The sequence below is a fragment of the Siphateles boraxobius genome, unplaced genomic scaffold (genome assembly GCF_051911475.1).
Source record: "Siphateles boraxobius isolate OS27281-9 unplaced genomic scaffold, OSU_SipBor_1 5, whole genome shotgun sequence".
Classification (NCBI taxonomy): Eukaryota; Metazoa; Chordata; class Actinopteri; order Cypriniformes; family Leuciscidae; genus Siphateles; species Siphateles boraxobius.
In genome coordinates this window covers 3,584,586-3,609,246 of record NW_027509141.1, presented here as the reverse complement: position 1 = coordinate 3,609,246, position 24,661 = coordinate 3,584,586, and the positions used below count along the sequence as shown (strand labels likewise).

The 24,661-nt window shown below is 39.6% G+C and overlaps 1 protein-coding gene across 4 annotated transcripts in view; it reads right to left on the bottom strand.

Annotated features, from left to right (window-relative positions):
• The window catches only part of itga7 (integrin, alpha 7), a 45,729-nt gene extending 21,416 nt beyond the window's left edge, over positions 1–24,313 (bottom strand). For 2 of the 4 annotated variants that reach the window (XR_013195030.1, XM_077204523.1), the window contains exons 1-10: positions 23,916–24,313; positions 15,404–15,525; positions 15,233–15,312; positions 12,117–12,372; positions 11,217–11,318; positions 10,801–11,008; positions 7,501–7,694; positions 2,197–2,285; positions 1,250–1,377; positions 1,040–1,135 (exon numbers count right to left, since the gene is read on the bottom strand). Coding sequence is in view for 3 of the 4 variants with exons in the window: in XM_077204523.1 (XP_077060638.1) it covers positions 1,040–1,135; positions 1,250–1,377; positions 2,197–2,285; positions 7,501–7,694; positions 10,801–11,008; positions 11,217–11,318; positions 12,117–12,372; positions 15,233–15,312; positions 15,404–15,525; positions 23,916–24,112 (1,472 nt within the window). In the remaining variant the exon portion in view is untranslated. The remainder of the gene's footprint in view (positions 1–1,039; positions 1,136–1,249; positions 1,378–2,196; positions 2,286–7,500; positions 7,695–10,800; positions 11,009–11,216; positions 11,319–12,116; positions 12,373–15,232; positions 15,313–15,403; positions 15,526–23,915) is intronic. The other 2 variants (XM_077204522.1, XM_077204521.1) reach the window with 1 other exon arrangement.
• Between the last annotated feature and the right edge of the window lie 348 nt (positions 24,314–24,661).

The window sequence follows — 24,661 nt, the reverse complement described above, 5'->3', positions numbered from 1 at the left end:
CTATACTGTATGTGTTGAATATACACCGCCGTTCAAAAGTTTGGGATCTGTAAGATTTGTAATGTTTTTAAAAGAAGTCTCTTCTGCTCACCAACGCTGCAGTTATTTGATTAAAAATACAATAAAAAAACTGTAATACTGTATAATATTATTACAATTTAAAATAACTGTTTTCTATTTTAATGTATTTTAAAATGTAATTTATTCCTGTGATCAAAGCTGAATTTTCAGCATCATTACTCCAGTCTTCAGTGTCACACGATCCTTCAGAAATCATTCTAATATGATGATATGATGATTTGATGCTCAAGAAACATTTATTATTATTATCAATGTTTTAAAAAAAGTTATATATAAAAAAATTCAGGATTCTTTGATGAATAGAAAGAACAGCATTCATCTGAAATAGAAAGCTTTTGTAACATTGAAGTAAGAATTCAGTAAAGAAAGGGTCAGTAAGAATTTTTTTGGGGAGGGAGAAATAAAAGAAATCAATACTTTGCTTCAGCAAGGACGCATTAAATTAAATTGAAGTTACAATGAAGACATTAATGTTACAAAAGATTATATTTTAAATGAAACAGAACTTTCTATTTATCACAGAATCTTGAAAAAAATTGTCCACAACTGTTTTCAACATTAATAATAATCATACATTTTTCTTGAGCATCAAATCGTCATATTAGAATGTTTTCTGAAGGATCATGTGACACTGAAGACTGGAGTAATGATGCTGAAAATTCAGCTTTGATCACAGGAATGAATTACACTTTAAAATATATTAAAATAGAAAATGGTTATTTTAAATTGTCCTAATATTTAGCAATATTACTGTGTTTCTTCTTTTGTATTTTTAATCAAATAAATGCAGCCTTGGTGAGCAGAAGAGACTTCTTTAAAAAACATAAAATCTTACAGATCCCAAACTTTCCAATGACAGAGTGTGTATGATGAATCATTGCACTTGTAATTTCCAAGCAAGATGTCATATACACAATGAAAAAGCATTGTACAAAGTATGAGTAAAGTAACTTCTGACCAAACTCCATCTTGGCCCTGGCAGTTCTGCTGCGTGAGATCGATGTACTGAGGCTCGATTGAGATCTCTCGGATCACGTGAACCACTGGACGTGACCTGGTGGACAATCAACGAGTCAGAAAACAACTCAAAATAACTATTGCTGTGGCTTTAAATGACTGCCATTGCAGCTTGAGTGTCAAAAACATAAACGGGCCGTTCAGATCTCACCTGTAAAGCACAATCTGATCACTGAGGGAGCCGACGGCTAGATCTGGATAAAAATTCCCATCAACATCTAGTCCTCCAGATATGGAATAGCCCAGTCGCTTGACTCCTGCATTAAGCCCATCCAGAACCTTCACATGATGATAAATATACAGCTAATTATATTCAAAACACTGTGATGACACTGTTGTGTGAATATCGATAAATCTATTCAGTAAACAGAACCTTGAGCGTATCAATATCAGAATCAATATCACATACTGTTGTTCTGGATATATTATTATTTTAGCCTTGTAATGTTCCTTCCATTCAGTTCAAGTTAATCTTGAATAACTGACATTTTACACCATATTGCTTAAATTTTTGCTCTGCCAATAAAAAAATATATGGCATAATTAACCATTGCACATGTCTGAGCAAACACACCATAGTGTTTATTTTCTGAATGAGTGTTTTCGAACAAATCAGTTGCATGAAGAATTCAACGACTCACTTATAAATACGCCACCTACTGGTCTAACAATATAACCTGCAGAGAAACACTGAAAAGTCCCAGTGCTGTTCATTGTTCTCAGCCATTCACATTAGTGGACCAGAACTAATTGTTGAACAATTTTTAATATTTTTGAACATTCAAGAACTGTTCACTGTATTCAACATTGTGACTCTACAAAACAACTCGTAAGTTGTTTTTATCAATAGATAATTACAATATTTGCATATGGAATATTTGGAAATGTAAAATTGGATTTATTTTACTCACATGCTAAAGAAAAAGATATGAATAACAGTCTTAAAACAAATGCTTTTGTGAAGCATCGAATGTGCCTAAGACTTTTTCAGCATGTGTGTGTGTGTGTGTGGGAGAGAGATAATGAGAAAGTGTGTGAGAGAGAGAGAGAGAGAGTGTGTGTGTGTGTGTGTGTTTGTGTTTTAGAGAGAAAGTTTGCCTGCGAAGGTTTGGTATCAATGCCAGATGAAGAGCCACGGTAAATAAAAACTTTCCCATCTCCATCAAACGGGGCTCCGACAGCAATGTCTGAAAACAAACACATTCAGATTCCAATTTGACTATATATTACAGAACATTATATACTGTATACACAAGATGTGAGTACACCCTTGTGTAATATCAGTAAACGATCAAATAATATTTGATAATAATTGCATTATTTCTAAGTTCACAAGTGGAGTATTTCGTCTTATGAACAACCAAAAAACAAATACTTTAGAAATACTATTATTGAAAGTACAGAGGCAGCTCACGAGCAGAAAACGGGAGTTAACCGGAGTCATTTCTGACATGCAGATAGTATACACAAGTCCAGTATCCACAGTCACAGGGAAGGACATATGAAACATGAAGTCAAAAAATACATGAATTAATCATATATGATTTATGATTTATTTAATCATATATGATTTTTTATGATTTAGAAGGAGCGTGCGAGGGCTAATTCCTATAAAGGCCCATTCAAATTCGTAAAGAAGTTATTCACCAGTGAGAAGAATGGCACTTTAAAAGCATCTAGGGTTGAGCTAGAGAGATATTTGGAGGAAACGGATACAGATGCAAAAAGGCATGAGCCTATGTCAATTCCGTCAGACATCCCACCTGTCAATCCACCAGAATACCAAATGGAGGTCTGTGCACCTGAGTGGAAAGAGATAGAGCAGGTTGTGAGAAAGGCAAGGGCTTTATCATCTTCAGGGCCTAATGGAGTTCCGTACAGAGTGTACAAGAGTGCTTCAGGAGTTCTACGAATTCTGTGGAAATTGATAAAAGTGGCATGGGAAAAGCAGGTTGTACCTAGAGCATGGCACCGAGCAGGTGAAGTCTTTATACCCAAAGAAAAAGATGCTACAAGCATCAGTCTATTTCGTCCTATTTCACTAACGTCGAAGGTAAGATTTTCTTAAGCATTCTTGCTCAGAGATTATCAACCTACCTATTAAAGAATGGCTTCATTGACACTTCAGTTCAAAAAGCGGGCATTCCAGGGTTCTCAGGATGCTTAGAACACATCAATGTTATCTGGCAACGAATTCAATCAGCTAAAAAGGAGAAGAAGGAGCTCCATGTGACATTCCTGGATTTGGCTAATGCATATGGTTCAGTGGCAAATGAGCTTCTTTGGGCAGCATTTGATTTTTTCAGGGTACCGATGTCGATAACAAATTTAGTGAAAGCCCATTTTGGAGATTTGCAATTTAGTTTCTCAACTCCAAAATTCAGCACTACATGGCAATGCTTAGAGGTTGGAATAATGGCAGGATGCACCATTTCTCCACTGGCTTTTACCATTGCAATGGAAGTAATCATTAGGGCATCAAAATGGGTAGTAGGAGGAGAGCGCTTGGCTTCTGGGATGCGACTACCACCAATCAGAGCATACATTGATGACATGACAACCATGACTACAACAGTAGCCTGCACTAATAGGTTATTGAGTAGCTGGTAGTCAACGAGGTGCGAAAGCAGGAAGAGAGGATGAGGTGCATAAATACATTTTCCCAGGCCAAGCAGGGAGAGTGGATGAGATGGGAGAGTGTGGAACAACGAAAGATGGACTGGCAAGACCTTTGGTCAATGGAAGAGAGTAGGATCAGTTTCCTTATCAGGTCAACATATGATGTTCTCCCATCACCACAGAACCTAAACCTCTGGGTAGGAGAGGATCCCTCTTGTCCTTTGTGTTCATCACCTGCCACATTAAGGCACATTTTGACAGGATGTAAGGTGGCTCTTAGCCAATGTCGGTTTACTTGGCACCATGACCAAGTATCCGATGTTTGGCTTTAGCATTGGAAGACAAGCGTAACATGACCAATAAGTTGCCACCTGTTCTAGCAAAGCAGACAATATTCCTCCGCCCAGGCGAGCAACCACCAAGAAAAGATGTTAAAACCAATTCTCACCCAGGACAACTGGAAGCTGCTAGGGACTGGAAAATGCTGGCTGATCTTGATCAACGGCTTATTTTTCCACCTGAGATTGCCACCACTAACCTCTGACCAGATATTAGTGATGTGTCGTTCATGAACGATTCGTTCATTTTGAACGAATCTTTAATATGACTCGGGACTACCGAGTTGTCTCAGAGAGTGATTCGTTCATTTTGTGTCGACCGCGCATGCGCATTGCGCAACATATGGGTTCTGAATCTTTACTGGAAACAGAAATGATTAGTTCATCTCTCTCGAGTCTTCGGGTTCGGGACGGGTCCGAGTCTTTCGTTCTTCCTGTCAGTCCATAGAGACTATGCTGTCAGTACCGGAAAGAGAATTGATTAGCTCATCTTTCGAGTCTCGAGTTCGGGTTCGGCCGGGTCCGAGTCTTTCGTTCTTCCTGTCAGTCCAATAGAGGCTATGCTGTCAGTACCGGAAAGAGAAATGATTAGTTCATTTTTTCGAGTCTTCGGGTTTGAGTCCTTCGTTCTTTTGTCACGTGACTTGTCACCGTATTGAATAGCCTACTAATTTACAACCTTTTTACAAACAAGCACATAGTTAAGGTATTAAATATAATAGTACTTAATTAATGTATAATATATAATAAAACATACCACAGATGCACAAGAAACATTTAGAAAAGAGAAGGACAGGGACAATATAAGATGGAACTTTTATTTTACAGATAATGTTTGATATATGACTTCCTTTCTTCTGCAAAACACAAGATCATTCGGAAAGCATTTCCATGTTTTTGTCCGTACAATGAAAGTCAATAAGGTTCAATGTTGATTTGTTCCCAATGTTTAAAATGTTCCACAGACGAAAATTAAGTCTTTCAGATTTTAACAAAATGAGGTTCAGCAACACCTTCTGACTATCCACATGGATGTACTGTTGTCAGGCAACTCTATATGGGCATACATATGAAATATTAATTTTATTTAAAATATTTTATGCCTACACTGTAAAATTATATATATATTATATTAATATTATTATATTAATCCAGCTAAATTTATGAATATTAAAAAAACGTCAGCTGTCGTTGCCAAACCATTCACCATAAAAATATGATGATAATGTTTCAGGTATTACTGGAATTGTATTGATTGATGCCTGTATGTTTTACAACTTATAACACAATATTAAGTAATATGGTGTTAATATAGCCTAACAATCTACTTGAACAACAAAAATCTAAAAATAAATTACCTTAAAATGTACTGATAACCACCATGATAATACAGGTGGTACAACAAAAAACCAGATGATGAATCAGAGTTCATAAAACATGTCCAATACTCGTATATAGACGGTGCACAGAGTCATACAAACACATAAAGACAAAACACTATCAGGGTAACACACTAAAGACTCGAACCCGAACTCGAGACTCGAGAGATGAACTAATCATTTCTCTTTCCGCTACTGACAGCATAGTCTCTATGGACTGACAGGAAGAACGAAAGACTCGGACCTGGTCGAACCCGAACTCGAGACTCGAAAGATGAACTAATCATTTCTCTTTCCGGCCCTGCTGTATCACACACGGCACGGTCGGCCCAGCAGACAGATCCGAGTCAGACACTGGCGAGTCGACAGCTAATGTCTCGAGACACGAGAGGAGAACTAACCTGATAAATATGAAGTTGCAAAGGAAAGAAGGTCTCGGATCAGGAGGTGAGGTGAACCAACAGAATCAGACTGCAATAGCCTGAACTTAAGACCCAACAACTAATCAATTAATAAAACATTTCGGTTTCTTATAATTTGGCTTTGGCTGCATTACCCTATAGTTTATTTTTATTCTTTTTACAAATGTAATCAATATTTTCGTAAGTACTAGATGTGTTGGGATATTTAACATGCCATTTTAATTATATTTTGCTGAAATGAACGAAATGAACGAAATGACTCGAAAAAAGATTCGTTCTTTTTGCTGAACGAGACTCAAAGATTCGAGTCAGTAAAATGATCCGATCTTCCCACTACTACCAGATATTGTTTTGTGGTCTGGATCAAAACGCATTGTTCAACTGATAGAGTTAACAGTGCCATGGGAGGATGCTGTAGATGAGGCATATGTGAGGAAGAAACTGCGGTATGCTCAGCTGGCCACTGAAACAGAACAGCGAGGATGGAGAGTCCGGGTTTATCCAGTGGAAGTGGGTTGTCGAGATTTTGTGGCACACTCCACAACCCGGTTTCTCAGAGACGTCAGATTCAGAGGCCAAGAGTTGCGTCGCACAGTAAAGAACTTATCTGAAGCAGCAGAGAGGAGCAGCACCATATGAAAAGAAGCGTAAATGGATGGAGAAGCATAGATTCCTGTAAAGCTACGTCTTAGTTGGTGCTTATCTTGGCGAAAGCCGAGTACAAATCAGCATGAAGTTTTAACATCTACTCTCGTGTAATGGAAATCATCTAAGTTCTTAAAGCAGCCTCTGGTATTTTTCATTAGCATATGTGCATTTATTATGCAATGGTTAGCACAAGTAGCAAAGTAGTAAACTTTATATGCAATGCTAAAGGCTACTTGTGCTAACCACTTCCCCATTGGATCACAATCAGAAGTTTTTTCAGACATTCGCTGGTGTCTATGAGTGAGTTTTGAGTTGTTTGAAATTGAAAAATGTTGAGGATAACTGGTAGCTTGATAAGAAAGAAAGGTGGAAAAGTATTGATAAATTAATAGATTTGAATCTCAGTCATGGAAAGTGTATTCAGAATCAGAATCAGAATCAGAATCAGAAAGAGCTTTATTGCCAAGTGTGCACACACAAGGAATTTGTTTTGGTACTGAGGCTTCCAGTGGACATATACAGATACAAATACAACATGAAACATAATACTACAAATTATAAGAATAAAAAATAAAAATATAAATATTTTTTTTTTTTTTTTATTCTTATAATTTGTAGTATTATGTTTCATGTTGTATTTGTATCTGTATATGTCCACTGGCTTTGGCTGCATTACCTAATGCATTTGAGTTCCTAATGCGGGGCCTGTATTTTTAATACAGTAAATCTAATCAGAAAAACTTTACATGAGAGAAAATACCCTACTGTTCAACTTAGAGGTAATGGAATTACTGTATGTTTTTTAAAAAAATTCAATTGTTAGTTATGTTGCACAGGGGTGTACTTACTTTTGTTGCATACTGTAAGTGTAATATGATATAATATTAAAAAAGTAATTTTGTACAAAGAACCGAACCAGGAGTTCAATCTAATCTGCTTTTCTGAGATTTCACCATGACAAAACACACTTGCCTATGTGTGTTATTTTGCTCTTACCTTCATAACCATCCCGGTCCAGATCTCCAGTGCTGCCGACGGCTATCCCAAACATGGAGTCGTACGTTCCGTTAAGTCGGATCGGTCGGGCCTTTTCCCAGTGGCCAGCTGGGTTCAGAAACACATACACTGCTCCTCCAATCTCTGCCTTTCGGTCGAAGAAATTAGGAGCTCCAATTACGAGATCTGTCCAGCTGTGGGGGAAGTCCTCTGTTAGATGTTGAGCACATCAGCTTTACACAGGAACTTATTAAGGGCCCGATTTTAAGGATCTAAGCTCATGGTCTAAAGAGCACTCAGTGCAAGTCCGAATCTACTTTTGCTAGTTTAACGACGGGAAAAATGGTTGGAGCTCCCGGCGCATGGTCTAAAAGGGACGTCTCTATTCTCTTAAAGGGTGAGTTCACCCAAAAATGAATATTATGTCATTAATGACTCACCCTCATGTCGTTCCAAGCCCGTAAGACCTCCGTTCATCTTCGGAACACAGTTTAAAATATTTTAGATTCATCCCGAGAGCTCCCACCATTGAAAATCTATGTACGGTATACTGTCCTTGTCCAGAAAGGCAATGAAGACATCATAAAAGTAGTCCATGTGACCTCAGTGGGTTAGTTAGAATTTTTTGTAGCATCGAAAATACATTTTGTTAAAAAAATAACAAAAACGACGACTTTATTCAGCATTGTATTCTCTTCCGGTTCTGTTGTCAATCCGCGTTCACGAGGCCAGTGACGCTGCTGACGTAAGACGCTGCTGACGTGTTATCTGGTGCGTCCGTGTATTCGGGTTCAAATAAATATGTCTGGTTAAATAAAAATGCAAGTCTTCCCCTGTGTCGAAATCCTTAGACATGTTTGCAAAGATTGTTTTGTTTACAGCGTGCGTCTCCCTCAGACTGTAAACAAAGCTCGGGCGCACCAGATAACCTTTCTGGACAAGGACAGTATACCGTTCATACATTTTCAATGGAGCGACAGAAAGCTCTCGGACTGAACCTAAAATATCTTAAACTGTGTTCCGAAGATGAACGTAGGTCTTGGAACGACATGAGGGTGAGTCATTAATGACATAATTTTCATTTTTGGGTGAACTAACCATTTAATGAGTGATGGGTGTGTTTTGTCTCTATTCTCTTAATGAGTGATGGGTGTGTTTAATATGTCTGACGTCAGCATATCCCATTATTTACATAAACCCCTCCTCCGAGAATACTTAATAAGCGGGGCGAGGCCATTTTATTTTATATTGCTGTTTTGGAGACGAGATGTCGCAATGCCGTCGAAATGCTGCTTTTATTTTCATCCGGATTGCAGGTCCGCTTTGTTCAGCCTTCCTAGGCACGAGGGAGTTAGGGATCAATGGTTAAAATTTATTTTTAACTCGGTCCCTCATAATTATGACCCAAATCTCGCTCCCTGTGCTGCACACGGAGGTTGCACAATCGTGGCGAGTTCAATGCAGGATTCGCACTACGGCTTGTCCTGAAAGATTGAGCAGTTCACACTTTAAAAACAGAAGCTTTTGTTTACGGGCCACAACCTGTAAGTATGATTTATTTTTCGTTGATGTGTTTTCCTGTAATAGTTTGTATTGTTAATTGTACGTTGTAGCAAGGAAGTAAACAAATGACAATGCTGTTTGGCTCTGCAAACCAGCTTGTTAAATCCGCATTCATACTTAACGTTATCCGACAAACACCTAACGTTAAAAACTTTTTTTTTTAATCTCAACAGCGAACTTGGAATTAGTGTAAATTATTCTTTGATTAGAGCTTTTATGTTTATCTACATGCTTGTTTAACTACAGGCATGCTAAACATGGTTCTGTGTTTGATTTGGCAGCCGATGTTTAGTGTTCGTTTTGGGTTAATAGTTCTGTCGACAGATATTTGTCTACAATCGTTCTAAAAATACAAAAGTAACGGTGGCATACAGTCAGAAACGATCACTATAGATCCGCAGTCTTTACTCAAAAAAATCCCTTTGAGGACTGTAGTATAATTTGTTAGAACGATTATATGAAATTCTTGTTTATGAAGCTTATTTTTTTGTAATTCTATAATAATTAGTACAATTAAATAACAGCATATCTAAAAAGTAATGAGAGAACTACAAAAAACAAACCTTTCTGAAACGTCGTTTAACAGCCGTTCTTGAACAGGTTCTGCTCGATCATCTTCACTAACGTTTCCCCGGGTCCGATTGGTTTTATTGACGCCATTGTTTATAATACACCAAAGCACAAACTACCGGTAAAGGTACAGGGCGTGACGTTCCCAGGAGACATGCACTAGACGGTTAGCTAATCACAACACACTGGGCCAGCTAACCAATCTGAGCCCATTGCGTAGTTTTGAGGGACTGGCTTCACAGAACCAGAAAACCATCAGACCGTTTTTACAAGGAGGGGAAGAGCAGTGTAGAATAAAGGTAAAATATATGAAAAATAATGCAATTCTTAAAAAACGAAGCATGAACACATGTTACAGTGCACCCCACAAACACAATCAAGCCTTCGAAAAAATGCGTTTTACCACCCTTTTAATGAGTGAGGGGTGTGTTTTGTGTCTATTCTCTTAATGAGTGATGGGTTTGTTTTGTCTATATTCTCTTAATGAGTAATGGGTGTGTTTTGGGCATAATGAGAAATAATCCAATCAGAGTCTCATCTCCCATTCCCTTTAAAAGCCAGTTGCGCTCACGCCATGGCAGATTCGCTATTTACATGACGGAATTTCAAGCGTAAAAACTGAATGCGTCCCTAGTGAGGAAACGGATCTACTTGTGCGCAACGTTAAAGTGCAAGCAGAACATCTACGGGACAAGCCGGAATCTATTCTATTCTTTATGTACACAAAATTAATCTTTTACATTGTAATCCTTTTAATGTTTAATATTTGGCTAGTTTGTGTGCTGCTGCGTGTCCCTGTGTGTTTAATAAGCAGAGTGTGTGTGTAATAAGCAGAGTGTAGCGTGTTGGGGACCTGCCTATAGGCTCACATTACTAACACACTCTTTAAATAACAAAAAAAAATACTGCGCCATTCACTTTAGACCAGGTTTCAGTTGGTCAATGGCTCAGTCTATTTCAGTTCCTAAAAATAGCAACGCACCAACAATGCGCCTGAACACACACCTAGTTTTCAGCCCAGCAGCCCATGGGTATTTGCTATTTAAACAACGTGGCGCAGTACGTGAAAATGATAACAGCGTCGGGCTGAAACTAGCAAAACACATTGGGTATTGTATTGCATACAGCCGCATTGCTCCGGGTGTATGATAGGGCCCAGTGTCTTACCCATCGCTGTTCAGATCAGCAGTGGCCACTGAATAACCGAAGGAGGAGGCCAGTTCCTCGCCCCACAGAATATGCTCAGGCATCAGCCGGTAGACGTTGTCCTTCCGCAGCAGAACCACGGCTCCTGTGTGATTGGCTCGAGGAGCTCCGGCCACCAACGTCAGCTCAGACTTACTCATCAGACCTTTGGCTGAGTCCACAGAGAAGCCTGGGACAGATTTATTCAACAAAGTGATGATTTTGTTCCTGTTTTCACATGATCTTGACTGGGATTGAGGTATGTGAGTGTATTCATGTTGTCAGGATACCACTATCAGCAGTCAATGCCAATACATTTTGGAGTTTGCAAATGAAAAACAGTCTATTAAAATATTACATTGAAAGGGTTCTGCCATTAAGTTTTTTTGTCTACAAACCCAGGTAGCTGTTCTGAGAGACGTCCTCGAAGGAGCTTTTGGACGGTTCCAGAGTTTTATAGACCAGAGCGTCCTCAACAGGACTGGCCATAAATAACAGTCCTGAGCGTACAGACAGGAAGACAGATACAGCAAGAGAATAGTTCAGATGATTTAGAGAGAAAAAAACACAACAATTCATTGAAAGCAATTTTACAGGGACAACTACACAAATAAATAATCTAATAGCTGAAAATGCCTTAAAGCATGTCTTAAAGTCTCACTTAAACCTTTTTTTTCCCTGAAAAAGATTTCTTCAAGCCTTCAAATATCATTGAAAGTAACTCAACACCCTTGCCTCATTTAGTATACGCAGTTCTATTGATATGCAAATGAGCCCCGCCTCCACTCACTCACAGCACTGCTTTCGCATGTTGGCTGGCACTGAGCCAGAGACGGACACGCTCAGTGCTTGTTATTTATATAACCTATTCAGTGTTTTCAACCACATAATGTTTATTTTAGGTTTCAGACATTTAAATTCACATAATTTAAAAAAACTATATTTAGAGTTACACACTGATGTCTATGGAAGCTGCACTAATAATCCGTTCTAACCCTTCCTTTCTACCCTAACTTTAAAGTTTACTCTATTCTTCTCACAGGTTACCGGCCACTTACTTTCATGTATTGGGTTAGTAATATTGGTCATTATGGTGGTACTTGGAAAGCCAAATATTTTCTGAGGTGGTACTTGGTGTAAAAAGTTTGAGCACCATTGCTCTAATGCCTGCTGGTTAACATGTAGTTGCAAAGTTACTTATAGTCAGTAGAATGTCTAAATTGAACTCAAAATAAAGTGTTACCAATCATTTAAATGAGTGGTCCAATATAACATCGAAAAGCTCTCAATCCCATTACCTTTCCAGTTGTAGGTGCCCGGAGCCCCAAACAGTATGTAGTTTTTGTCCGGTGTGAAGCTAGCAGACAGACCCTGCTGACAGAACCCAAACTGCTCGTGTCCATGAGAACGACCTTCACAAAACTTCCACTCTCCCCCGTCCAGATCATCTCTCTCAGTCAAATCCTCACTCAGCACATAACAGCGTCCGATCGGGTCGCGTGTCTCAAACGTCTGGTTGACATGTTGTCTGAGCTCATAGAGGTGAGCACATGTCTGTGACATGACATCAGAACAAAAACAGGACACATTTAGGACACATGCCACAATGACAATGTCCCATTCGACCCTATTTTTATTTGATTTTCCACACTGACAGTCCGTGTTGCAAGCAAGCAGTGGTGAATGAAGTACTTAAGTTGCATTGAATTCCATCTTTATTTAAACCCATGTTCTCATTATCTGATGCTTCTAGACTAGACAGGAATCCGGACGAGCTTAGTGCCGAATCATTGTTCATCAGCTCTGTTCCATCAAAAAGAATTTGTGCAAAGAACTGTGGGTGTTTTGAGGACACGAAGGATACGCTTGTTGCATCCTTCAAAATATGCCAAATGAAGGATGCTAAAAGAATGCTGCCTTTTCAAGGATCTTTAAAATTGAGATGGTCTTTGACGGCGCTTGGCAGTGTTATGACCCTGTCTTTTTATTCTCTACCTGACGGTGGCAGTATAACATCCGACTGTGATGTCACTGTTAATTAGATAATTTATGGGTGGAGAGTATAAATGTTTGGACTGATCTACCCCACGTTACTTCTGGTGGAACGTAGTTCTCCAGGGAAGTCATTTGCTGCAATTTGTTTATTATTTACCAACATTCATTACCCCATTGGACTATTATTTTCTCTTGTTTATTTAAATCCCTAGACATGATGTTTTATTTCTGTAACAGATAATTTTTTTCTTAATATATAATCTTGCAAGGCAAACCGTTCGTTTGAATGCGTAATCCTCTTCATGTTACAGTCGGGAACTAGCTGGCCATGACAGCAGCCAAGGTTTGCAGCCTTACTAGGATGCAGCCAACGATTACATCCGAAATCAAATACTTCCCTACTATATAGTATGCGAAAAATGTATGCAAAAAGAGTAGTATATCTGAATACATGGTATTGGAAGAACAGTAGGCGAAAACTACCCGGATGATGATGACACTGGTAGGTCACATGATAATAACAACATGGTGGATATAGTGTGTCCGGATTACATTCATACTACCCATATTCATACTATAAAGAACATACTATTTTAACAGTCCAGAAGAAATTTCAAATTCAGATGTAGTACAGACTGTCATTAGAGTATTAGTAGACTGTCTGCTTAATATCTGCTAACACTTTATTTTGTTGGTCCCCCAACAGATATTCTTCTGACTATAAGTAACTTGGCAACTACAAGTCAATGTATTCTCCTAACCCGAACCCTAACACCTAACCATAACCTAACAGTCTACTGACAGTCTTCTACAGCCTACTAATACTCTAATGACAGGTAGTTGACATGTAGTTGAAAAGTTACTTAAAGTTTGTAGAATGTCTAAAGTGACTATCGAAATAAAGTGTAACCGTACCGACTACATCTGAATAGAGTATGTGATTTCGGATGCCTGAAAGATTAGTCCTGATCAATAATACCTGACCCAGCTAATCAAGGTGTTCAGGTTTACTTCAAAATAGCTAGCATGAGTGCTGGAGCAGGATTGGAGATGAAATCTGCATGTAATTATCCCTCCAGGAGCAGGCCCTCCGGTCCTACTCCACCCGGGTCATGGCACCATTAACCCAGGGGTGGTACTCGGTGTATTGCATTTTTTACAATTTTTTGAAAGTCTGTTGCGTGCGTGCAGTAAGAGTTGTTTGGTATTCAAATCAACAATAAAGTTTAAAAAATACAACCCATGGACCGGCGATGAGGTTCAGGCTTTATTAAGCTTAAATTCAGAGGATAAAATCCAGTGGGAACTGTAAAGTAGCGCGCAGTCCTACGTCACCGGACTAGTTTTCCTAATCTTCCCAGTACTTTAGACCGTGATGGAAACACGCAGAAACAACAGGTCTGGGGGGAAAAAGGTTCCTGTGACAAATTGTTGCGGTTATTTCCGGTGAAAACAAGGTATATGTAAACCCTCCGGTCCTACTCGGCCCGTTCCGAACAGGACTCGAACTGGGACTTAGGCGTGCTAACAAGGAAGCTAAAGCGTCAGTCGCTAGTGCACCTCTTGAGATCAGGGGAGTGAGGTTTACACAGCTCTCATTAGCTGGCCTCCGTGACACTCGACCCCTAAACCTCACTCACATCCGGGAGACGGCACCAGGGCTTGACATTACCACCCGTCAACCCGCGGGTGAATTTTCTATAATATACATTTTTCAATTGTAGTCTTCTAAACTGGTATCTGAAATAATAAACTAAGTGCAATCTAGTGTTGTCGAAAATAATCCATCATCTCAATAATCTCTACGATAGTGAATTGATGCACAATTCACAATTCCCTCGTCCCTTTACTCACTCGTTTCATTTGCTCTGGAGGAATATTGGTGGTGTTACAGGGCTTGCATTACGGCGAGGGATTGCGTGTATTGAGCATAATTTTACTCATTCCCACAGATTTTGTGCTCACACTCAAAGTGCACACACATAAAGACAAGTATTGGCTATATAAAACAGTATAAGGGGTCCGTGCGTCAGGTCTTAAAGCAACAGCAGCCTATTTTACTGGCTGCCAAATTATGAGATAATATTGAAAAGATCTATATGGCAGTTTTTCCCGAGTTATCGATGTCAACATTGTGGCCTGTGACCACGCTGATTGGCTTGTAACTTTGGCAAACCACTAACCACAGTGGCTGGTGAGCAAAAAAGGAGTCCTCCGGTCCAACTCGCCCTGCTCCGAGCCGGACTCGAACCGGAGTTTCTGGCATTGGGAGGCGGCGTGCTAACAAGGATGTTAAATACCACAGTCTCTAGCGTTATCTCTCACTAGCTGGCAGGGTTTGAGTCTCCTACAGGATTTTATGCTTCACATCAGATCTGTGTGATCTACCTGTCACAGGTATAAAATACAGTATACTCACCACCACTTTTCCACCAATCCCTTGACTTTTGACTGTGACTCCCAACCACTGGTTTTCTTTGCTCTCCTGTTCCAGACTCACTTGAGAAATCAAGAAACATTTTTCCTTGAATGGACACTTAGCTTAGCAGAGAGAATAGTTCATCACATGAAAATTAAGCTGAAGTGTTACCATTTCCATCGATGTCCACTCGTTCACACTTCTCCGATGTAACGGGACAGCGATACAGGGCACCGGGACGGCTGGTGTGCAAAGTTCCCACGCCTCGGGCCTGAGGAGCCCCAACCAAAATCCTGTAGAGGAAGAACAACTGTTTTACCCTCATCCTTCCCTCGGGTCATGTTAACCCGGATTTTTTATTTTTTTATTTAAAAAATGGAGTGTTCATCGGAGGGGTCCAAGACCCCAGGACTTTTGTCTCACTTGAACCATGAATACTCACACAAACATTTTTTTAACACAAAAACCTAAAATTCTCAGGACAGCAGCATGTGTCCAAATTTTAATCTTAACCGTTAGATTTAATCAGAAACGATCTTAAAACAGGGATTTACTTGTAAAATGCCGAACTTACCCTTTAACATTAGACATCAAGTTTATGTAATAATACATTTGTTTTTGCTTTTCTTCAGCTGTTTTCAAAGCAATTTTATGTTGTTTTTATTCTGTTTTTGCCATAATTGACACAAAAACACAATATGCTCTTTTTGTAACATGTGAAGTGTGATTGCCTAAAACTTACTGAGGTCTGAAGTGAGACATTTAAAGCACCACTATGCAGTTTTTTTTAGCTTAACTGAACAGCTTCAGAGTTATTGTAATGGTTATATGACTCTTTTCGGGTTGAATGGTGGTCGTCTCGCCCCCCTCTGGTGCCTGTGAGTGGAAAAACCGCACTTGCAACTTTGGGCCGGCGGACCGGCCTCAGCGTCAGGAAGTATCGCGTGATTTCAGCTCTCGCGATGTAACGAATTGCTTTACGGCACTGCAGACATTACACGCATACACGCCCCCATCCAGGATCCGGCTAGCTATAAGAACAACTATCGTCATGGCTAAACCGGCATATAAGAAGCAGAAAGCTAGGAAAGCATTGTCGGAGGAACAGAGAAAGCGGAAACGGCAGACTGACCGAGCAAGGAGTCAGACACGAGTAAACATCGGACCTGCGTTTTCAGAATGGAGAAAAAAAACGAAGAAAGCGCAGTCGGAAGAGTCTAGAAAAAGGTAACGAGAATCTGACAGCGAGAGGAACCGACAAGAGTCCTACTCGCTCAGGCTTTCACTGGTAAATTTGATTCCTGCGATTATCATGAGAACAGTTGTCAATATCTCAAATAATTATCAGGACATAAATAAGCCTACACGTTGTCAATAGTGTAAATGAGCGCAATTTGCAAACTATTATGATAAATTGCAATAATCATGTCTAACGACATCATAATAATGGACATTGTTATGAAATAATGCGACGTACATGATGTGCCTTTATTGATGTCATTTGGCATTTAGGCTCAGGTTAGCCTAACGCGGTAGGCTACTTTATTATTATAAAGTGGAGAGGCCGTGAGTGCAGATCATAGACTGTCACGCTCTGCGTGAGTTGTATTTACGACAGTAACGTTAAATACAAGTACTCTACAGCGACTCTAGGGGTCGCTGATTGACAAAAACGGAATTCCTGCATAGTACTGCTTTAAAGGGGTGGTTTACTGCTTTTTTTCTTTGCATGATTCTGTTTATGGGGTGCAATATAAGATGTCTTCGTGTTTTTTTTTGTTTTGTTTTTTAAGCCTTATTTTTCATAAATTTCACCTTTATTGTAAGCCGCTTTCTCCTCTGTGATTTGAATGACCGGTTGACTTCCTGATTCTATGTATCCTCAGAATTCCACTCCCTCAGAAACAGGCAATGGGCTCAGATTGGTTAGTTGAGCCAGTGTGTTGTAATTGGCTAAACTGCGTAGCGCGGGCGAAAGTTGCATGTGCTCCGGTCAAATGAAAATAATAGTGTCAATACTGCGTATAAGTTTGAGCCAGAATCAGACCCAGAAAGCGGCAATAAAGAGAGTCAAGCAGAACCTCCCCAAACAGGGCTCTTACAAAACGTTTCAGAATGGTACATTTTTGTATTATTATTATTATTATTATTCTATTCTACTATTATTATATAAGAATTTCGATACGCTGTTACTTGAAAATGCTACTGCTGCTTGTTAGCTTTTGAGATACGGTTTTCTCCTGATTAAATATTTAATATAACTGAATAAATGACTGAGTAATACCGTTTTTTAAAGTTATTGTTTTATCGATACAATGAACAACCGTTTATCTATTCACAAAACTTAGTTTACTTGGTGTATCGTTTTCTTTAGGTGTACATGTGGCAACTGTGTTAAAATGCCAACAGAACGTGAAAACATCTGTTGCAAAGAAATACAAAAAGGTATTGTAAAAATATATATGCCTATATATTTTATAGCTTTGTGTTGTCCTTTTGTCATAAGCTGTAATAGCATCAAACTAACTGGCTACTATAAACAAACAGAGTTGGCATTGGTTTACGTTCTTGATCAAATCGAAAATGAACGTCATAAAGTATACATGGAAAATACATTTACAAAATTAGTACATAATTACAAATTCAGGTCTAAAATGTTTGTACGCGTTTGTCATAGACACACGAAATAGCATAACTAAGTGGCTAATAAAGCCAGCGCTGGCATTTGTTTACGTCCTTGTTAAAACTAAAACATTACGTCTAAAATTACGTTATACATGCAAATACATTTAAAATTATTAAGTCTTACTTACAGGTTGCGGCCCAACAACTGTTGCCTCTGGTTTTAAAGTTGGAACTGCTTCATGTTTTACAGTAACAGTTTGTTGTTGAATCCAACATTGAATTCGTGGAGAATCTGGAAGCTGTCTTCCGTCAAATGCGCAGCACAGAGAGCTAAATTACGATTGTAATTTTCAGGAACATAATCAAACATAAATTGTAGCCATTGTTGACGAACTACAGCGACAGTAGGAAGCCCGAACACAGAAGACCTGTGTAATGATGGTGCAGACGCAAGGGGATCCATTTGCAGCATTTATTAGAATGGTCAAAACAGGCAGGGTCAAACAGTGGCAAACAGAACAGAGAAGGCAGGGCTGAGACAAACCAGGTAGACAGGCAAAGGGTCGAGGCAGGCAGAGAGAATCAGAGTCCAGTAAACAGTCCAGGGTCAGGGAAGGCAGAGAAGGGTCACCAACGATAAACAATCCACAGGTCTAACACAGAAATCAAACTCGGGAAGATAACGCTCAGAAATGATGGCCGGGGCAGATCAAGACTTCGCAGAGAAGTGGTGTGTGGAAGTGGCTTTTATGTGTGTGTAAATGAAGTGCAGGTGTGTGTGCAATCAGTGCAGTGCAGGTGTTTGGTGTTTGGTGTTATCAGTCCAGGGAGGTGTATGATGGGAAATGTGGTCCAAGTAAACCCAGGAAGTGCGTGGCTAATCGTGACAACCTGACAGCTGGGTGAAAATAACACACTTTCGACGGCATGGCTACTGCTCTCCACTGTAACTCTTCCTCTTCGACAAAGCAGCAGAAATATGGCCATGCCCCCTTTTTGCATATTCTGGAGGGAGGGTTGGTTGTGGGTTAGTTACCTATTAAAACCCGGGAAGTATCTCATTGTAGTCCCATTCGAGTCGTTTTTGTAGGCATTAAACTTCCTGATTTTTAAAAGACGATATCTCTGCTTACATTGAACTTTCAGCGCAGCAACTTTGCAGATACTGTTCATGCACCAACAGCAACATTACACACTATTTAAAATGAAAAAAGTGAAATTCGCAATCAACCACCCCTTTAATATGGGATATTCCCAAGTCAAACCTCCTCTGGAACGCTGCATTAGTAGTGTGTTAAACTGGCGGTTAGGGTAAGGGGCATTATGACATTATGGTAATTACAAGACATTTCCCACACTCGAAGTGCTCGACCAATCACAACACATCGATCCAGCTGACCAATCAGAGCACAGTGTGCTTTTCAGAAGGAGGGGCTTCATAGAGACAGGAAGTAAACTGTGAGTGTTACTGACAGACTGGGAAGAGAGGAGCCGCAACAATGGAGAATATAGGGAAAATAATCAACATTCAAGCAGGAAAACCTGTTCTAGTAGAGCACAAAAGACTTTTTAAAATGGCATCATATGGCCTCTTTAAATGTTTTATTGGTGAGTGTGCTAGTGCATCTTTTATTTTAAATAAATGCTTAAGTGCAATGACAGGAGAGGGAAAATGCTTGAATTTTTGGACCCAACAGCCAATTTATACATCCATGAATGTAGCTTAAAATGGTTTCTGTGATCTGGAGCTGCACACTTTTAAAATACAGTTTTAATGTCATAGACTCACCAGGGGTTTTTAAGCCTTGTTTAGTCAGAATAAACGGTACAAAACTGTCTTTTGAAAGGTTATCGCCCCAGTGAAATCTTTTGTACCTTTTTTTTCTGAGAGCGAAGCAGGCTGTTAAAATGAGTGGTTTAGAGGGACACATTTTTTAGATTTCGAGTTTGTGAGGTTCATGGCATTGTGTCTTAATACAAGGGTTTGTAATGCATATCCTTTTCTGAGCCCCTGACTGTATTTAACAAGCTTTGTGTTAGTGATGTGAAAGAAAGCTGTAGATCTTTGAACACAGACTGTGCGGGTATGAGTCTCGCTCTGGGTTATGTCGAGGCGTCTGGATGTGGGACGAGAGCTCCACGACTCTGGGAACTCATTAGCATGAGAAAGACTCTGTGTGAAAGGCATTTTTAAACGAGGACAATGAGCCGATCCTCTCCTCCTGATGCAGCGTAATATTCCTTTCAGCTGGACATTTACTGCTCTCGTTTAATGCATTTCTGCATCTCTCTCTCTCTAAAACACAACCCCCCACACACACAAACACACACACACACACACACACACACACACACACACACACACACACACACACACACACACACACACACACACACACACACACACACACACACACACACACACACTCTCTCTCCCTCTCAAACACACACATACACTCTATCTCTCTCTTTCTCTCAAACACACACACACACACACACACACACACTCTCTCTCTCTCTCTCTCTCTCTCTCTCTCTCAAACAAACACACACACAGACACACACACACTCGCTCTTTCTCTCTCTCTCTCAAACACAAACACACACACACAGACACACTCTCTCTCTCAAACAAACAAACAAACAAACAAACAAACACACAGACACACACACACATACACTCTCAAATAAACACACACAGACACAATCTCTTTCACTCTCTCTCAAACAAACAAATACACACACACACACACACACACAGAGAGAGAGAGAGAGAGAGAGAGAGAGAGAGAGAGAGAGAGAGAGAGAGAGAGAGAGAGAGACAGACACTCTCTCTCGCTCTCTCAAACACTCTCACACAAACACACACACGAAGACACACACTCTATCTCACTCTCTCAAAAACTCTCACACACACTCCCTCCCTCTCTCTTTCACACACACTCACAATATCATACACACACACACACCCACACGCTCTCTTGCTCTCTCAAACACTCTCACACTCTCTCTCTCTCTCTCTCAAACAAACACACACACACACACACACACACACACACACACACACACACACACACACACACACACACACACACACACACACACACACACTCTCTCTCTCACACTAAAGTGAACAGTCAAAATAAAGTCTTTTTGTCATGACCCTTGGTAAGATGTGAGTGTGTAGATGGTGAAAGTGACAATATTTCCTAAACAATCTAAATAACTGTATATTGATGAGAATCTCTCTCAGTGAACTTGGCTCGCGTCTCTTTTAGCAGCGCTCTATAACGGGCAGCAGATCTCACACAGTATAAATAGAGCTCACACACAGTAACAGACACACCACATGACCTCCTCACACAAGGCCAATCGATTGTGTTTAAATGTGCATTTACTTCCCGGACTCTGGGAAAGCTGTATCTGATGTCACTGTGAGTCAGAGAAACATCACTGGCCTGAGGCGTCAGAAATCGAGATCTCACACACACATGTGCGGATTTCTTCAGGGAATGTCCCTGGATCCAATAACATCAAACTCGAAATCCACTAACTATTGTAATCTAAAACATTCATAAAGAAGAGAAAAGCAGCAGAAGCAGTGAGTCACAGAGATTGGGTTTATGTCTGGCTGCACTTCTGAAGTTTCCCTTCAAGGATCAAAAAACAATATATATATAGTATATATTAAACAACCTGAGAAATAGAAATAAAACCAAGACAACAACAACAAATGCACACAGGACTGGACATGCATTATTCGTAACTTTTGAACAAGTGAACAGAAAGATCTGCTGGTGACCTGAACTCAAAAAAAAAAAATTCTTCAAGATTGGTCCTAACGTTTTAAAGATAGTTCAACCTAACTTTAATCAGAAAAGTAATACTGATTTCCTCTCTAGTAATTTCAAGTTGCTCAAATTAGTTTTTAAGACACTGAATCCTTTCTGCTTCGGGCCTAGACTGAAATCTCTTTTAATGTGACAGCTTCAAACAGCTTCTTGCTAAAACAGCATCTTGTAACCTTATAGCTTAAACACACACAACCTCCTTTTAGACGGCAGAGACCGACTGACTCCAGCACGAGTCGAGTGTGTGTCGGACACTAGTAAACATACAGCACTATCTACAGAAATACATTTACACATCATTTAGAGAGCGAGAAAGAGAGAAGGAAAGGAATGTGTAAAAGATGCCCTTTTTAATCACATCACAGTCTGAAAACACCAGTTTAACTTGACATCTTAAAGGCACAACACTCAATACATTAAAAAACAAAAAACTAATTAGAAAAAGAGACACACACGTCTCCTGAAATCAGATGGTGACTTCGAAACAAAGTGTTTTCCATTGTGTGCGTGTTGTGCATCAGACGCTCAGCCAACGGCCCGTGACGTCTGAGACAGATACATCAACTCCCTTAAATCACTAGTCGACCATCCTGACCAACAGTTTCATGCATTATTATAGACTCTAAATGCTTTGCTCCTGATTTACATTCAAATCAATGCATATTCATGTTGATTGAAAGGTCATAGTAGAGCTGATTTCTCTGAGAAGATGATCCTGAATAAAGCTGTGATCATGTGACTTATAGAAGACAGTCCTGACTTGTTCTTCACGATGTGACAGAAATATAAAAGCGAAGAAATTTGCATGTATTTAATTTGGTAAAGCTTCGAAAGTTCACTTTAGACATTTTACTGACCATAAGTAATTTTACAACTACATGTCAACTTATTCTACTAACCCGAACCTAACAGTTTACTAATACTACTTAGTGCTTAGAGAGCAACAATAACAGAGATGCTGGCTTCTAATAACAGTTGATAATAAGCAATGAGGTCATCACAGCGTAATGCTTCTCACTGTAACTCATCTTACACACACACACAAACACACACACACACACACACACACACACAAACACACACACACACACACACACACACACACACACACACACACACACACACACACACACACACACACACACTGTATGTCTGGCAGAACAGAAGCGTCCAGCTTTAACAGTGTGTGTTCGATCATATCTGCTGTGTCACTGACTGAACATCATCCTGAATATTAACAGACCCTTCTGTGATTGCAGAGTCATTCAGCATGACACACGCAAACGTGCACACACACACACACACACACACACACACACACACACACACACACACACACACACACACACACACACACACACACACACACACTATTAAATAGACAGATCTTTTGCCGTCTACATGAGCTGAATCAATAGTGCAGGACATGCACAACAAAAAATAATGTTCTTACTCAATATTTTTGTAGCACAAATATCTAAACATCCTTAAATAAAGATACAAGAAAAATGACTAATGATATGAAGTTTTGTTTGCTGAAAGAGTTTATGCTTAAAACAAGAACAAATATGTGCAAGTGAGGTCAGAAAAATAATTGGTAACACTTTATTTTACCGTGTCATTGTTACACGTATTACAGTTACTATAGTAATAACTATAAATTATGCATGATTGCATGCAACTAAACCAAACTAAATCATAACCCTATAGTAAGTACATGTAGTTACTTAGTATTACTTAAATGTATAATTACAGTGTAACCAATAATGTGTAACCAAATCATCTTAATTCAAAGGGAAAACAAGTTTATTTTGGCAGATATTTGTTCGGTTACACTTTATTTTAAGGTGTCATTGTTACAGTGTAATTAAATATTTAAGTACTGTGTAATATTATTTAACAACATGTACATACTATAGGCTTAGGGTTTGGTTGAGGGTTAGTTGCATGTAATTATGCATAATTTACTGTTATTACTATGGTAAGAACATGTAAAATATGTATCAAGGACACTGTAAAATAAAGTGTAACCATTTGTTCTTGTTTTTAGCACAAACTCACTTCAATTTAATGCATTTTTCATGAAGCGAGACTAAATATCTTCAGTAGTTTTACTTCTCAAGCAAATGTATCTTGATTTGAAAATGTTTCGATATTTGTGCTAGAAAGCAAGAGTCATAAAGTCCTATTTCCCGTGTGTGACTCACCAGCTGTGAGGTTCAGGTGTGATCTGCTGGTGTAACGCCAACGAGAAGCCGAACAAGCTTCCCTGCTCGCCCTCCTGGATGAGGATGGTGCTGATGTCCAGGTTAAACGCTGAGATCCGGGAGCCGAGGTAAAGCAGGAGCAGGAGCAGGAGCAGGGGTCGATCCGAGCTCCTCCAGTGTGTGTTCCCGACGGACATGACAGTCCTGGTCAACAACACAACACACACTAGAAGGTCTTCAGAAGAGATCAGGGTCGGTTTGCTGTTGCCAGTCTGAGATCCTCTCGAGCCGGGAGTATGACTGCCAAAGACAGACTGTGCACAAGTGCAGGGCCACACACACACACACACACACACACACACACACACACACACACACACACACACACACACAGAGCCGTGAATAGACCACACACACCCCCTCAGCTGACATCATCACTCAGCGATCTGTGCAACATTGATCAGGATTCGCTGGAGAATACAGGAATGCAGATCTGTATCGAGTCACTCCACAAAACTTACATTTAGAAGAGGCAAATTTTAATTTCTGAAACTTTTCAAACATGCTCTCAGGCACAGAATGTGAAAGTGTCGTTCAGTTGCATTGAGGCGTCTCAGGCTATACTTTATAGATGATATAGATACTGTGTGTTTATATGGGTTGATTTCTTCAGTTCATGCACTAGACTTGTGCTCAAGGTCACGATGCTGCAATGTTAATGCGGTAACACTTCATTTTAAATTGAT